Source organism: Hyla sarda, chromosome 4 (genome assembly GCF_029499605.1).
Source record: "Hyla sarda isolate aHylSar1 chromosome 4, aHylSar1.hap1, whole genome shotgun sequence".
Lineage (NCBI taxonomy): Eukaryota > Metazoa > Chordata > Amphibia > Anura > Hylidae > Hyla > Hyla sarda.
In genome coordinates, this window is record NC_079192.1 from 390,514,205 (window position 1) to 390,531,440 (window position 17,236).

Below are 17,236 nucleotides of genomic sequence, written 5' to 3' on the forward strand. Positions count from 1 at the left end.
ACACTAATTGGAATCACTGCGCCAATCAGCGGCGCAGTGGCCCTTTAAATCGCAAAGACCCGGCGCGCGCGCGCCCTAGGAAGCGGGGCCGCGCGCGCCGGGACAGGACCGAGGGAGAGCGAGTCAGGTACGGGAGCCGGGGTGCGCATCGCGAGCGGGCGCTACCCGCATCGCGAATCGCATCCCGGCTGGAAGCAGAATCGCAGCGCCCCGGGTCAGTGGATCTGACCGGAGCGCTGCAGCGGAGAGAGTGTAGCGAGCGCTCCGGGGAGGAGCGGGGACCCGGAGCGCTCGGCGTAACAGTAACTTCTTGTACATCTTGTTGGAGATCTTAATAGTATTTCTATCTTTAAACTTGAAAATATTTATTAATATTTGCAGCAACAGAAGAATGCAGCAGTACACTGCCAGCACAAGGATACAGGTGAAACATGAATATGCAGTTAAAACATGGAGAGCTATACAGCTATGGTGTAATAGATGCAAATGTGAAACTATGAGATAGTGAGGCACTTAGCTCGCAAATTTGTCTCCGCCGGCGGTCAAATAGCTTGGACCGTCCCACCGTGATAAGGTGGCCTCATTGGGACGGACCCTACACTGTAAATATGCCTCTGTGTGAATACAGAGGCATATTCACAGTGTAGGGTCCGTCCCAATGAGGCCACCTTATCGCGGTGGGACGGTCCAAGCTATTTGACCGCCGGCGGAGGCAAATTTGCGAGCTAAGTGCCTCACTATTTCATAGTTTCACATTTGCATCTATTATACCATAGCTGTATAGCTCTCTGTGTTTTAACTGCATGTTCATGTTTCACCTATATCCTTGTGCTGGCAGTGTACTGCTGCATTCTTCTGTTGCTGTATATCTAGCCTAGTAGCGTACACCTGCAGGCCAGGTCCATATAATAGTTTGGTATCAACTAAAGTGCTGGCTGACTTATTCTTTGTCTGTATTAATATTTGCAGCTATTTATTATCCTGGGCAATGATCGAGCCAACAGGTTCTGGGCAGCACGTGTGCCACCGTCAGAGGTTCTTCATCCAGATGACTGTATAGAGCAAAGAAGAGACTTCATAGCACACAAATACCGTGATGGGAAGTACAGAGCTCCTCATCCCCATTACAGCACACAGGAGGAGATACTCAAGGTATTTACTGGATAAGTCGGTAGTCATCCGCAATGGAAACATAAAAGGGTTATCCAGGGTTACAAAAACACAGCTAATTTCTTTCAAAAACAGCACCACATCTGTCCTCAGGTAGTGTGTGGTATTACAACTTGCTTTCATTCACTTTAAAGGGGTATTCTGGCTTTATACATCTTATCCCCTATCCGAAGAATAGGGGATAAGATGTATGATGGGAGGGGTCCCGCGCTGGGGACCCCCACGATCTTGGTGCAGCCCCTGGCATTCTGTCATGGTCACGCCCCCTAGTGACATCACGCCCCCTCCCATAAACATGAATGGAGGGGCATGGCGTCACTAGGGGGCGTGGCGTGACATCAAGTCCCCGTCCCCCTGCACAGAATGCCAGGGGCTGCACCGAGATTGCGGGGGTCCCCAGCGGCGGGACCCCTGCAATCAGACATCTTATCCCCTATAAGGATAAGATGCATAATGCCGGAATACCCCTTTAAAGTGAATGAAGGCAAGTTGCAATACCAAACACCACCTGAGAACAGGTATGGTGCTGTTTTTAGGATTCTTACTGCTTGTTCTTCTGATTAATGGGGGACAGATCAAAACTTTTAACATGTCTCTGTGACATGTTGTAATTTTTTATTTTTTTTTGGTGACAGGTACATTTTAATTTTTACCACAGTTTCGTCAAAAAAACAGCAGTACTGTGTTGCGGTACAGCTGCTGTTTTGACAAAACTGTGGTAAAAATTGGTATAAGCACAGCCCAAGAACCCTATGAGATTCATGATCTTGCTCTCATTTACAGAACCTATTAATATACTTGACAATTGTGCAAGCAGGGCCACAATAATGATTGATTGATGGATTGATTGCTGGTGTGGTCCTTTGCTTCCGTCATTTGTCGGTCGCAGATCCAATATTACACACTTCTTTAACCTGTGAAAAAGAAGCGATCAGCCGACAAATGAGCGTTCTCTCATTCCTCAGCTGAGTGCGGCCTGTTCGGCTGATATTTGCCTAATGTTATATGGTTGTAATACAATTCTGGGCCCTCCACTACAAATCAAAATTTTTACATCAGACTTATAAATTTTTTTACATTGGAGGATATAGTTGACAGAAGACACCCATCAGAGGTATCCATCACAAGTATACTTTTAAATTCTTTCTCATCTTTTTTTTTTTTACCACCTTTTGTCATTTAACATTTTTGTCTTGTCATTTACACTATATTTGACACAGGGTTCAGCAGCAGAACAAGTCTAAAGTCAATGGTAAAACTAAGCATTTTACTCCTTCACTCTCAGCCTAAGTGTAGGGTCACACGGGAGCGCATCCACAAGGTATTTGACGCTGTGGATGCGCTGCCAGCAGTCACAGAGTTAAGGCAGAGAAAGCTCCCTGCTGCTGCCATAGCTCTGTGTGTCCACTCATATCTTCGTATTTCCCGCTGGCAGTACCGGTTGACACACAGAGAAACGGCAGCAACAGGGAGCCCGCTTTGCTGTAACTCTGTGACTGCCGCCAGCACATCCACAGCGTCAGCGCGGGTGTGCTCCCGTGTGACCCTACCCTTAGGCCGAATACCACTCAGATTCCCATTGACTATTGCTTTCAGAATCTGGAATGCGGAATTTCCGAGGCAGAAATTCTGCTCTATTAATGGGACAGTGGAATCCCCATTCAACACAATAGCCCTGATTCCCTAAGAGTGGAGTGGTGTTTTCGTGGGTTTTAACTCCCTACAATTTTTTTCCACTGTATTTACTTAAGTGTCCCTACATTTTGCACTTTTCCATACATTTAGCTTTTTTTTACAACTGCTCTGATCTTTCAGGTTTTACAGAGCTCAAACCCACCACATTTTCTGTGGAAACATAAGAAAATATGGAATTGGAATTTTTTTTGAAAATGTCGGTGACATGCCCTCTTTTTGATGGCCACACTTCCTTTTTCGGGTTTTCTGAGTAAGGGTGCATGCACACTACGTTTCTTAGGATACGGGACCGTATACGGCTGGGGAGAGGGGGCGGAGAGTCAGGGGCGAGGCAACCGCACGCTGCCATATGCGGTCCCGTATCTAATGTATTTCAATGAGCGACTGGAGTGAAACGCTGCCTCCGGTCAGCTCCGTTTTGGCCCGTATATGGTTTCCCGACCGGACCTAAAAACATAGTCAACAGCGTTTTTAGGTCCGGTCGGGAAACCGTATACGGGGCAAAACGGAGCCAACCGGAGGCAGCGTTTCACTCCGGTCGCTCATTGAAATATATTAGATACGGGACCGCATATGGCAGCGTGCGGTTGCCCCACCCCCACTCTCCGCCCCCCGGCCATATACGGTCCCGTATCTTTAGAAACGTAGTGTGCATGCACCCTTAAATGGGGATTTGGTCAGGTTTTTTTGGTGCAAATTCTGGCGCAGACAGAATTTGTGGAGCAATGTGCCAAATTCTGCCACACAGCCTGATAAAACAGGTCGGGTTTACAATAGTAAATTAGGGCCAATGTCCAGTAGATTTCACAGAATTTCCAAGCAGAATTTTTCAAGTGGATTCCGCTACGAAATTCCGACGTGTAGACATAGACTTAGGCTGGGTTTAGACTGAGGAATCTCTGGCCGGAATTATTCAGTGCTGAATAAGACCGCGTAAGAACTGCACATAGATGGCAATGTATACCACACAGATTCTGCCGAAAGAAAAAACAAGATCATTCTTTCGGCAGCTGAATTTCATCTGTGAAAGTTCAGCCGCTGAAATTCCATAGAGTGCACTGTGTAACGGAATCCCATTGGCTGCTACAGCGGAGTTTCCAAGGAAAATTTTCATAACTGAATTCAGCTTGGAAATTCTCTAGTGTGAACCTAGCCTTATACCAAGCTGCCGAAATACTGCAGTTACATTAATGTTATTGGTTCACCTAGACCAGTGGTGGGAGTGGTAGTTTTGCAACAACCAGTGGCACCCTGGTTTGGAAACACTGATCTAGACACAGGGAAGGGGCTATACAATGGGGGTGTCCATAGATCTTCATGTATACGGTGTCCGTTTTAGGACATCGTCAGCCGCAACTCCATCCTGCGTCAGCCAAAACAGCGTCCCGCCTACTCCCTCGGTCCGATCTTCATCAGGCGTCAGCCACAACTCCCTCCTCTGTCATTCAAAACTCCCTCATCTGAAACTCTGTCATCCCTCAGACGAAAAACCTTGTAGCAGAGCCGAGTCAGTGTCTGCTGTACACGCTATTCAGTGTCGGGTCTGCTATAAAGACTCTGTAGAACATGTAGTGTCTGTAGTACATGTGCAAGTTTCACAGTTTTAACTCTGCTATACATGCTGTGCAGCGTCAGCTCTGCTGTGCGGCAGGAAGTTGCATCTGAGGGATGAAAGCGTTTTGGACAAGGGAGTTTCGGATGAGGGAGTTGTGGCTGACGACTGACGGAGGATTGGTCCGAGGGAGGAGGCGGGATTCTGTTTCGCATGACGGGGGACAGAGTTGTGGCTGACGACTGACGGAGGATTGGTCCGAGGCAGGACGGAGTTACGGCTGATGACTGACGGAGTTGCGGCTGACGACTGACAGCGATTGGTCCGAGGGAGGAGGCGGGACGGAGTTACGGCTGACAACGTCCTAAAATGGATGCCAAACATGTAGACTTATTCAGCTTTGTGGTGTTTTGCAGGTGCTCTGTAATGCTGTCGCAGGTCCTAACCTTCTGAAGACTGTGATGCAGTTTTTCTCTGACGCTGAAACCATGGCTGATCCCATTGAGAGCTCCACCCTCTCCTTACAATCCGCTGAGAACTGGAGGGCGAGCACCCACAGCGTAAATGGTAACGGCGCACTATACAATCGGTTCCTGTGAATGTTCACTAAAATATGTGGGCACTGTCAGCAGAAAATAATGTTGATAAATTCACAACACAAAGTTGCAGGGGGGTTCATCTTCTGTAAAAGTTACGTAGAACCTTGAAGAAGTTACTGGGGATTTGCATAATTTGCACTTCCAGTAAATGATGTTCACCATTTTCACCAGTAGATGGAAACTAGAGATGAGCGAACTTACAGTAAATTCGATTCGTCACGAACTTCTCAGCTCGGCGGTTGCTGACTTTTCCTGCATAAATTAGTTCAGCTTTCCAGTGCTCCGGTGGGCTGGAAAAGGTGGATACAGTTCTAAGAAAGAGTCTCCTAGGACTGTATCCACCTTTTCCAGCCCACCGGAGCACCTGAAAGCTTTACTAATTTATGCAGGAAAAGTCATCAACTGCCGAGCCGAAAAGTTTGTGACGAATCGAATCTACTGTAAGTTCGCTCATCTCTAATGGAAACATTTGCTAAAATGGTATTAAAAGGTTACTTTGGTGGAAAACTATTTGTTCATATTTTGTTCATATCAACTGGCTCTAGAAGGTTAAACAGATTTATAAATTACTTTTATTTAAAAAAAAAATCTTAATCCTTCTAGTACTTATCAGTTGAGTTGTTCTTTTCTGTCTGTCCACAGTGCTCTCTGCTGACACCTCTGTCCATCTCAGGAACTGTCCAGAGCAGGAGAGGTTTCCTATTGGGATTTGCTCCTACTCTGGACAGTTCCTGACATGGACAGAGGTGTCAGCAGGGACCACTGTGGTCAGACTAAAAAGAACGACACAACTTCCTCTGGATCCCACAGCAGATGATAAGTACTGGAAGGATTAAGATTTTTAATAGAAGTAAATTACAAATCTGTATAACTTTCTGGAGCCAGTTGAAATGAAAAAAATTGTTTCCCAACAGAGTACCCCTTTAAGCCTAGCCCAGTGGTCTCCAAACAAATAATGCGCACTTGATTGCGTGAGTGTGCATCACGTCTAACGAGTGTGCATCATTTGTGACTTTTTTGGACTAATGTTCTAGGCTGCTCCCTTATTTCAGATATCTGGTGGCTGGTCGGAATCCCACCATTCTAATAAGCTGAAATAGAGGGGTGGGGGGTAACAACGTATGAACTCCATGGATGGAGTGCTGGATCGTGTGCTGACACTTTACTCCATGCACAAAGGAGATGGGGACCCATTTTGGAGATTGCGGCGGTTCCTATCGGTTTCACTCCCTGTGATCAGATATTTATTCTCTGTCCTGTGGCTAAGGGATAAGTTTTGAAGTACTGAAGTAAACCTTTAATACAACAAATGGTGTAAAATAGTCAGACCATCCATGTAAAGGTGTACCGTATGTATATACACTGCTCAAAAACACTTAAACAACACAATGTAATTCCAAGTCAATGACACTTCTGTGAAATCACACTGTCCACTCAGGAAGAAACACTGATTGACAATCAATTTCACATGCTGTTGTGCAAATGGAACAGACAACAGGTGGAAATTATAGACAATTAGCAAGACACCCCCAATAAAGGAGTGGTTCTGCAGGTGGTGACCACAGACCACTTCTTAGTTCCTATGCTTCCTGGCTGATGTTTTGGTCACTTTTGAATGATGGCGGGGCTTTCACTCTAGTGGTAGCATGAGAAGGTGTCTACAACCCACACAAGTGGCTCAGGTAGTGCAGCTCATCTAGGATGGCACATCAATGTGAGCTGTGACAGGAAGGTTTGCTGTGTCTGTCAGCGTAGTGTCCAGAGCATGGAGGTGCTACCAGGAGACAGGTCAGTACATCAGGAGACGTAGAGGAGGCCGTAGGAGGCAACAACCCAGCAGCAGGACCGCTACCTCCGCCTTTGTGCAAGGAGGAGCAGGAGGAGCACTGCCAGAGCCCTGCAAAATGACCTTCAGCAGGCCACAAATGTGCATGTGTCCACTCACACAGTCAGAAACAGACTCCATAAGGGTGGTATGAGGGTCCGACATCCACAGGTGGGGGTTGTGCTTACAGCCCAACACCGTGCAGGATGTTTGGCATTTGCCAGAGAACACCAAGATTGTCAAATTCGCCACTGGCGCCCTGTGCTTTTCACAGATAAAAGCAGGTTCACACTGAGCACATGTGACAGACGTGACAGAGTCTGGAGACGCCGTGGAGAACGTTCGGCTGCCTGCAACATCCTCCAGCATAACCGGTTTGGCGGTGGGTCAGTAATGGTTTTTAAAAGTAGTTAGCTCTGTTTCTCTATTTCTGGATAACCCCTTTAAAGGCAACTTATCAAAAACTCAGATTTTGATAAATCTACTGTATATAGCTAAGTGGGACCCCAGTTTATCACCAAATGACCATAAAACTACATAAAATGAGTTCCAAAAAAGTCACAAATGATGCACACTCGTTAGGTGTGATGCACACTTACTAATGAACACTCATGTCTGGTGAGTGTGCATCATTTGTGACTTTTTTTTCTTTTTATACTCATTTTATAGGCTGCTCTCTAGTGTGCTGGTGGTACTTGATGTTTTTTGATCCTTTTCATAACATTAATCTTACCATATGTTGCATTAAGGTATATTTACTGTGACAACTGGTGAAACGTTGTCTTTGCACATGCTGGAATAAATAACCACCTTATGCATATTTGTGGAGTGCTGCATCATCTTTACTTTTCTATATATATATATATATATATATTATATCTACATACTATATATGTGTACTTTTACTGAAATGATCTGACTATTTTGCTGGGTGACCATATGTTGCTGGGTGGCGACTATTTTATTACTTTGTAGACATCTATTTCTAGCGGTGGTGATTCTGGGGTGCTGTTTTTTTCCCCATCAATTGCATGATTTTACTCCTTTTAGGTGTTCTAATAATTTTTTATGTATACCAATAACATTCTTTTGACTGTAGATTTGTGAGTGACTCCTTTTTTCTTTTCTTGTTTGGTTGATGCATCATTAACGAGGTTACTTGTTTATTTCTGTTTTATTTTAATTCTTTTTTGTCCTTTTATCCTTTGTGTGTGCTTGCTTTCCGGATATGAATGTATACACAGTAACAGGATGTAGGGAGAGTAGTCCATGCAATGATTAAGTGCTGTTTAGGAGACAGTGCATATTATTCTCAATCCGTACATCATTTCATGTCCATACAAGGGAAATCAAGGCTGCTAATAAATTCCCATTTATATAATTCCTCCCAAAAAAAACACAAAAGCTCATTGTAGTAGTCCACGGGGGCTGTCCCATGGCATGTGACTCGCTTGAATACTCCATAGTTTTGGCTGCATTAAATCATTTACATCTGATTCATATGCTGCCGGGTCACAAGCAACAACATAAAATTTTGATTCTTACATAAAATATAAGGATAAAAGAAGTATTTCATGTCCATACAAGGGAAATCAAGGCTGCTAATAAATTCCCATTTATATAATTCCTCCCAAGGAAAAAAAACACAAAAGCTCATTGTATTGCACCTTACCGTGCGGTGTTGTGCTGAGAGCACGACACCTTTGCAGGCATGTAGGCTCGCTTTAAAGTTCGTAGATCCAGTGGGGTGGCTGCCTCAGCGTCCTTGACCTCCAGGTAACGGTATAGTATATAAGAGCAGGAAAAAGTAGAAAATGGTCGTCCTGGATGGTGCCTTCCCCAATAAAGTGCTATGCCAAAGTGTAATAAACAAAATGGTGTTTCATTGGTAAAATGCAACTTAAATGTTTCGAACCCGGATCGGGTTCTTCATCAGTCAGGTAGGTATTACAGGCATAGAGCGCGCCAACTTTAAATGGAAAAACATTCAAATGCTGCCGGGTCACAAGCAAAAACATAACATTTTGATTCTTACATAAAATGTAAGGATAAAAGAAGTACATTGCATATAAGAGAGCACTAAAAAGATTGCATAAAAAGATTTCATAAAAAATACATAAAAAAAAAAATATATATATATATATATATATATTGAAAGAATTCCAGGGCTGGAGATCTCCGGTTGGGAGCCCACTTTGTTGTGCATAGTTCCTCCATAGTTCTATAAGGTAAGTCAGTTGTGAGACAGATTGCATCTGTAGATCGGCATTTTTGCCATTTTGCAGCGCTGGAGACCCCTGCTGTGGAGCCTTCTATGCTGCGCATAGTTTCTATCCGGTTCTCCAAGGTCAGTTAACTATAAGGGAGATATGCGCCGATCTGATGCCGATCTCCCTTATAGTTAACTGACCTTGGAGAACCAGATATGCAATCTTTTTAGACTCTCTTATATGCAATGTACTTCTTTTATCCTTATATTTTATGTAAGAATCAAAATTTTACGTTTTTGCTTGTGACCCGGCAGCATTTAAATGTTTGTACATTTAAAGTTGGCGCGCTCTATGCCTGTAATACCTACTGCCTAACGTAGAACACCATCCGGGTTCGAAACATTTAAGTTGCATTTTACCAATAAAACGCCATTTTGTTTATTACCCCGTATCCTTGCTGCCCTGTCAGACAACCTCCTGCAGTGTCCCCCCCGCATCTGTTTATTGTAATTGTATGTTATATGTAAGAGTGTTATACCTTTAAGACTGTTTCCTGTGTGATTTGTCATGTGATTGTTACCCAGGAGGTATCAATGACCAGGTGACCTAGGGGTGACCAACGGGACCCCAACAGAGCCTCCCCCATATAAGCCCTGGGTGGAGTCTCTGCTCTCTTAGGGGAAGATTTATCAAAACCTGTGCAGAGGAAGAGTGGTGCAGTTGCCCATAGCAACCAATCAGATTGCTTCTTTCATTTTCCACAGGCCTCTAAAGAGGCCTGTGGAAAATGAAAGAAGCAATCTGATTGGTTGCTATGGGCAACTGCACCACTCTTCCTCTGCACAGGTTTTGATAAATCTCCCCCTTAGTCTTTGCTGAGGTCCAGTCAAGTCATGCCTAAGTGTGTGTCCAGAGTCATAGGAGGCCTCAAGTCCAGCCTGCAGCCACAAGCTACAAACCTGCAAGTAACCACAGTCACAGTCTTGTCAGTCACAAGTCAGTCAAGTCAAAGTCATCTGTCTAGTCAACGTGGCCTGCACTAAATTGTCCATCTCTACTACAAGTCCCATTAAGGTCTCTGAAATCACTGGTCACCTCCGTGGGCCCTGGCTGAACTGTATATACTTTTCCATCTGTCTAACCTCAGTAAAGCTACCGTTGTCCGTAACTTGGCGTCGGAGTCATTATTGTCCCCGTGCTAGCCCAGGATCCAGCGGTATTACCTTCGGGTGGTATCGAGGATAAACCACGCCCAGGCGTCAAAAATACAAGGGGTTAATGCCATCTGCCCCTAGGGTAATTCCATCTGCCCTTTGCATCACACCCCCATACCACATTACACTTTGGCATAGTACTTTATTGGGGAAGGCCCCATCCAGGACGTCCATTTTCTACTTTTTTCTGCTCTTATATTGATTCATAAAAATGACTCATATCCCACATTACCATAAGAATAAGTCATACAATAGCAGGACCTTAGGATTTAAGATTTTTAAGAGTTAACATTTTACTGTAAAATAAAATAAAAAAAAATCATGGTTTTGGTTTAGGTCATTTGAAATACGGTATTGTTTCATGATGACTATATTTTTAAAAAGCCTTAAAGTGAACACTACTTTGTTTTATTTAGGTTCCCAATTCTACGCTGATACATATCTTATTCTATGTTTATATATGTCTATAGTAGAGGGAATGCCTCCAGATGACGTTAACCAATCGCGGGTCTACGATGAAATCCTTCAGCCTGTGGTGCATTCTGGGTACTTGAACAAAGCCGCCGTTGTTAGCAAAACCTTCACATCCAAGAAGATGAAGGATGGTAAAGAACATTATGTGCTTTCTATACTGTTGTAATATACATAAAATAATAATAGAAGAAAAGACTGACCCTTGTTTGATATAAAGGCATTCTCTGGAACTTTTAAGGGTGTTTTCACACAGCATCCTGTCCATATCTGATGCACAGGACTTGAAGCTGCAGATTTTGGATATGCTCCAAAAAAGACCCGAATGTGGGAACTAGGCACTATGTTCGGGTCATCGGCTTGAATAAGGCCAATGTTGATCTGAGCATGGATATGTCAGCAGACTATTTTAAAGGGGTACTCCACCCAAAAACATCTTATCCCCTCTCCGAAGGAGCCTGGAGCTTCCGTGTTTGTGATGTCATGCCACGCCCCGCCCCCTCCATTCATGTCTATGGGAGGGGCCATCACGCCTCCTCCCATAGACATGAATGGAGGGTGCATGGCGGCTGTAGTCGCCAGTCATCCGGCACTGAGCGGCGTTTGCTCTGGGCACGGATGACTAGGGTGCCGCGCCGGTGATAGAGGATAAGATGTTTTCCGGCAGAGTACCCCTTTAAGCTTTTGCCCATGCATCCACTGAGGCACGGATTGTAATGTGAATGCAGCCTTAGTTATCAGTTCAGAAATATAGAGGCCTATGGCACTGATCTTTCTGGGCTGTCTGATTTGTGACTAAAGGCAACTACTACACAACATCTATAATGATGATCTGTATACAGTGAAAGCAGTAGGATAGAGGGTGTATCTGTATATGCCATTTATAGGCTTTATAAAGGTGGAACCAGGAGGATCTGTAGCTAAAGAACAAAGCCTGGGCAGATCTACTGCAGTCATAGAGATCTGTGTGTTTTCCCATCTTGTCTGTTGAAGTGATGCCCATTAAAAACATGAAAGACTTTAGGTGGTAAAATGCTAATGTTTATTGAGTATGTTGTGCCCTTAGAGTTTCACAAGCAGTGGTGCGTCCTGGAGCGATCCCTCGCATTTTATGAAAACGACAAGAGCCCCGAACAGGTCGGAAAGATCGATCCATCTGAAGTGGTCTCTCTGGGGGTGAATAGGATCGACACATCACACAGCCCGGCACCTGTGGAAAGGTAGGAATCCAGACAGGGTTGTGGATTCACAGACAGAAAAGGTAAAATGGTGGTTCACCTTGGTACGCCTACATACAGTCATGGCCGTAAATGTTGGCACCCCTGAAATTTTTCAAGAAAATGAAGTATTTCTCGCAGAAAAGGATTGCAGTAACACATGTTTATTCCCTTTGTGTGTATTGGAAATAAACCAAAAAAGGGAGGAAAAAAATAACTGAAATCAGTCGCTTCCTATAAGCATCAATAAGCTTCTTACACCTCTCAGCCGGAATGTTGGACCACTTTTCCTCCTTTGCAAATTGCTTCAGGTCTCTCTTATTATAAGGGCACCTTTTCCCAAGAGCAATTTTAAGATCTCTCCACAGGTGTTCAATGGGATTTAGATCTGGACTCATTGCTGCCACTTCATAACTCTCCAGCACTTTGTTGCCATCCATTTCTGGGGGATTTTTGACGTATGTTTGGGGTCATTGTCCTGCTGGAAGACCCAAGATGTCAGATTCAAACCCAGCTTTCTGACACTGGGCTATACAAAATCCATTGGTAATCCTCAGATTTCATGATGTCTTGTACACATTCAAGGCACCCAGTGCCAGAGGCAGCAAAACAACCCAAAACATCACTGAACCTCCACCATATTTCACTGTAGGTACTGTGTTCTTTTCTTTGTAGGCCTCATTCCGTTTTCGGTAAACAGTAGAATGATGTGCTTTACCAAAAAGCTCTATCTTGGTCTCATCTGTCCACAAGACGTTTTCCCAGAAGGATTTTGGCTTACTCATGTTCATTTTGGCAAAATGTAGTCTTGCTTTTTTATGTCTGTGTGCCAGCAGTGGGGTCCTCCTGGGTCTCCTGCCATAGCGTTTAATTTCATTTAAATGTCGATGGATAGTTTGTGCTGACACTGATGTTCCCTGAGCCTGCAGGACAGCTTGAATATCTTTGTAACTTGTTTGGGGATGCTTATCCACAATCCGCACTATCCTGCGTTGACAACTTTCATCAATTTTTCTCTTCCATCCATGCCCAGGGAGATTAGCTACAGTGCCATGGGTTGCAAACTTCTTGATAATTTTTTGGTTTAGTTCCAATATACACAAAGGGAATAAACATGTGTATAGCAAAACATGTGTTACTGCAATCATTTTCTGTAAGAAATACTTAATTTCCATGAAAAATTTCAGGGGTGCCAACTTTTACGGTCATGACTGTATATACATTAGGGATTTACCTTAAAGGAGCATTCCGGAGAATTATTATTATTATTATTTTTTTAATTATTAACTGGTTCCAGAATGTTAAACAGATTTGTAAATCACTTCTGTTTAAAAATCTTAATCCTTCCAGTACTTATCAGCTGCTGTATGCGCCAGAGGAAGTAGTTTAGTTCTTTCCATTCTGACCCCAGTGCTCTCTGTTGCCACCTCTGTCCATGTCAGGAACTGTCTGGAGCAGGAAAGGTTTGTTATGGGAACTTGCTCCTACTCTTTAACAGTTTGTGACACAGACAGAGGTGGCAGCACAGAGCACCGTGGTCAGACTGGAAAGAATTACATGACCAGGGCATACAGCAACTGATGTTTATCCCCTAGACAGCACAGACCATACCTTCTATATACTTACTGTACTTTGGAGATGAGCGAACTTACAGTAAATTCGATTCGTCACAAACTTCTCGGCTCGGCAGTTGATGACTTTTCCTGCATAAATTAGTTCAGCTTTCAGGTGCTCCCGTGGGCTGGAAAAGGTGGATACAGTCCTAGGAGACTCTTTCCTAGGACTGTATCCACCTTTTCCAGCCCACCGGAGCACCTGAAAGCTGAACTAATTTATGCAGGAAAAGTCATCAACCACCGAGAAGTTCGTGACGAATCGAATTTACTGTAAGTTCGCTCATCTCTACTGTACTTGCTTCCAGGCTCCTCTTTGGTACCTTTACATACATGGTCTTGATGCTGCCAGCTTCAGGACATTGTGTTCACTAGAGATGAGCGAACTTACAGTAAATTTACAGAGATACAAGAGTCTCCTAGGACTGTATCCACCTTTTCCAGCCCACCGGAGCACCTGAAAGCTGAACTAATTTATGCAGGAAAAGTCATCAACTGCCGAGCCGAGAAGTTCGTGACGAATCGAATTTACTGTAATTTCACTCATCTCTAGTGTTCACCATAGGGACCCGTGACCACGAAATGTGCAGTAGAAGCCAGGCTGCAACAATAGTAAAAACAATAATAATACTCTTATAAAGTAGATGTGACTGTATAATACCCCTCATATACACACTTGTCTTACATCGTAGGTTTCGATTCACTTTTGAGATTTTTCTAACATCTGAAAAAGTTCACCAGTTTGGAACCGATGCTGCCGAAACCCTCCAGACGTGGACCAACGCCATAGGGAAGGTAAGCGGATCACTTCACTATTCACTGCTATTGGTCTATGCATGATCACATGACAGATAATGTTCTCCTGTCTGTTCAGTGGTTCACCCCCATCAGCTGTCACTGCCTGTTGGGGTACGAGTTCCAGCGCGTGGGGAGAATGCGTTACAAGGCCATGCTGAATCCCGACCAGTGGATGGAAGGCTTCTTCCTCCTACAGAAGAGTCACCTCTTCATCTGCCCTGAGAAGCAAGGAGCAGCAGAAGACAGTGTCAACCTGCGGAGCCTACAGGAACTCAGTGAGTTTTATCAGTAACAGATGTAAATCACCTCTACAGATCCACATTAAAACCTGCAACAAAACACAGAGGACAGATTTACTGAGAATGGTGTTTCACACGCTGGTCATATGTGTTTCACACGCTGGTCATATGTGTTTCACATGCTGGTCTTATATAAAATCCTGGCATCCAGGTGCCAGCCTCTCAATAAATCCAGCACATCTGTACCTATGTGGCAGTCTCCGAAATCTTCACCAGCTCTGAGCTGGTGAAGATTTTTACTATACTTTACTACTGTACGGCAGATAACTGGTGTAAATGTTATTAAATATGGCGGGTGTGATGGCCCCATCCCCTATGCAGTGAAGCTCTATCCACTTTATCGAAAGTTCGCGGGCTTGGCATAAATGGGCAGAAAGTCCATCCCAAAGTATTTGAAGTGGTTGCTTAAAGGGGTATTCCGCCGCTCAGTGTTTGGAACAAACTGTTCCGAATGCTAGAGCCAGCGCCGGGAGCTTGTGACATAATAACCCCACCCCTCATGATATCACGCCCCGCCCCCTCAATGCAAGTCTATGGGAGGGGGCGTGACAGCTGTCACGCCCCCTCCCATAGACTTGTATTGAGGTGGTTGGGCGTGACGTCATGAGGGGGCGGGGCTATGACGTCACGAGCTCCCGGCTCCGGCGTTCGGAACAGTTTGTTCCATACGCTGAGCAGCGGAGTACCCCTTTAAAGAAAAAATTGCACCACAGTGAACTGGGCCGCATATCCTTATTGAAAGTAATGGTGACGCATTTCAGCCTCTTACAGCACCTAGTTTGACTCATCAAAATATGTTAAAAAAGAAACTATATGTGAACACGGTCTTAAGATTCATCGAATTCTTGGCTGTCACAATAGTGCCCCAGCATTCAGAACATTTTGTTCATTACGCTTGGAGTGGGCGGCGGGGGTTGTGACCTCACGGCAACGCCCCCTCATGACATCACGTCACGCCCCCTCAATGCAAGCCTATGAAAGGGGGCATGGTGACCATCACGACCCCTCCCATAGAATTGCATTGAGGGGACGTGCTGTGATGTCATGAGGGGTGTGGCCCTGACGTCACAACCCCCGCTGCCCGCATCCAGTATTCTGAACGAACGCCGGCTGCTGCACAGAGATCGCAGGGGTCCCAGCGGCAGGACGGCCACAATCTGACATAGTATGTCCTATCCTTTGGATAGGGGGGATAAGTTGTCCAGGGGCATAGTACCCCTTTAAAACTTTAAAAAAAGAAAAAAATCACCAAAAACATTTTACATATTTTTTTTTTAAAGTAGGTAATTTTCTGATGAGATGTAGCAAACATAAAAACTGTCATACATTACCTGATTTTCTTTTCTTCTTTATCTTACAATCAGCTAAGCAGCTGGTTGTGTAGTAGATGATGATGATGATGATGATGACAGCAAGCAAAGATTGGAAGGTCTACCGAAAATTCCAAAAATTAGAATGATCAACTTATCTTTCATTTATTTCTAATTTCAGCCGTGGCCCCAATCACAGAAAATTCTGATAAGAAAGACGTCTTAATTCTGGTGGAGAAAGGAAGGTAAGCAACATATTGAAGTGCAAACTGGATGATACATAGGAAGTATGCGCCATCTAGTGTCCGACTGGCAGAACTGCACTTGGAGGTCTCAGTTTTGCAGCAACATTCACTGAACATCTTTCCATAACCGTATATTGTCAGTGACTATAAAAACTAAAAACAGGAACATGAGAGGCTGACAGGAACGATAGGAGCTTTGTGCATTGCTCTAGTATATGTTGGTGCTATATAAATAAATTAGGGTTTTCTGTCCTTTACACTGGGATTTGTCTTACTCTCCTTAGGACGCTGTACCTACAGGGACTTACACGCGCTGACTTCACGGCCTGGAGCAACGATATTCAGGCAGCCGCGTGCAGTGGGGGTAACATGTTGCGGGATCAGCAGCTCAGCAGGAATGACATTCCCATCATTGTAGACAGCTGCATTGCTTTCCTTACCCAGTATGGTGAGTTGCTTATAGAGGTCAAGGAAATACAAAAAATGTTTCTAAGGGATAATTATCATCTGCGGTGTTTTGATGCGATAAAGTGGTTGTCTAGTGAAAGATAGGTATATGATTGCAAGGGGTCTGACCACTGCACCCCTCAGCGATCTCTAGAACGGGACACTGGCTTTTAGAGAGGAGCGCGTTCTGCAGACGGCATGCGCTCCATTCCTTTTTATGGGGATGCCAAAGATATCTGAGTACAGCACTCAGGCATCTCCAGCGCTCCCATAGAAATTAATGGAGCGTGTTCTGTCAGCCAGGGGCCCTTTCTGGAGATCGCATGGGGTCCCAGCAGTCGGCTCCCCATGATCAGAGACTTATTCCCTATCCTGTAGATTGGGGGTAAGTTGTCCTTCACTAGACAAACCACCTAAAGGGTTAAACCAAAAACCACAGATTTTCCTTGTGAACAGGGTTGTTTTACTTCAAATTGAACACTGCGCAGTTAGGTACTGGTGGTTATAATTTGCATTATTATGTGCGATTTTTATTATGTGTCGCATATAATAAATCATGAGCCAGCAGATA

At 44.4% G+C, this 17,236-nt stretch overlaps 1 protein-coding gene across 8 annotated transcripts in view; it reads left to right on the forward strand.

The window, feature by feature from the left end:
* The window catches only part of ARAP3 (ArfGAP with RhoGAP domain, ankyrin repeat and PH domain 3), a 188,496-nt gene that overhangs the window by 119,554 nt on the left and 51,706 nt on the right, over positions 1–17,236 (forward strand). For all 8 annotated transcript variants that reach the window (XM_056517061.1, XM_056517069.1, XM_056517065.1 and 5 more), the window contains exons 13-20: positions 970–1,152; positions 4,834–4,984; positions 10,736–10,870; positions 11,803–11,956; positions 14,259–14,361; positions 14,441–14,639; positions 16,155–16,218; positions 16,503–16,666. In XM_056517061.1, the coding sequence (XP_056373036.1) occupies positions 970–1,152; positions 4,834–4,984; positions 10,736–10,870; positions 11,803–11,956; positions 14,259–14,361; positions 14,441–14,639; positions 16,155–16,218; positions 16,503–16,666 (1,153 nt within the window). The remainder of the gene's footprint in view (positions 1–969; positions 1,153–4,833; positions 4,985–10,735; positions 10,871–11,802; positions 11,957–14,258; positions 14,362–14,440; positions 14,640–16,154; positions 16,219–16,502; positions 16,667–17,236) is intronic.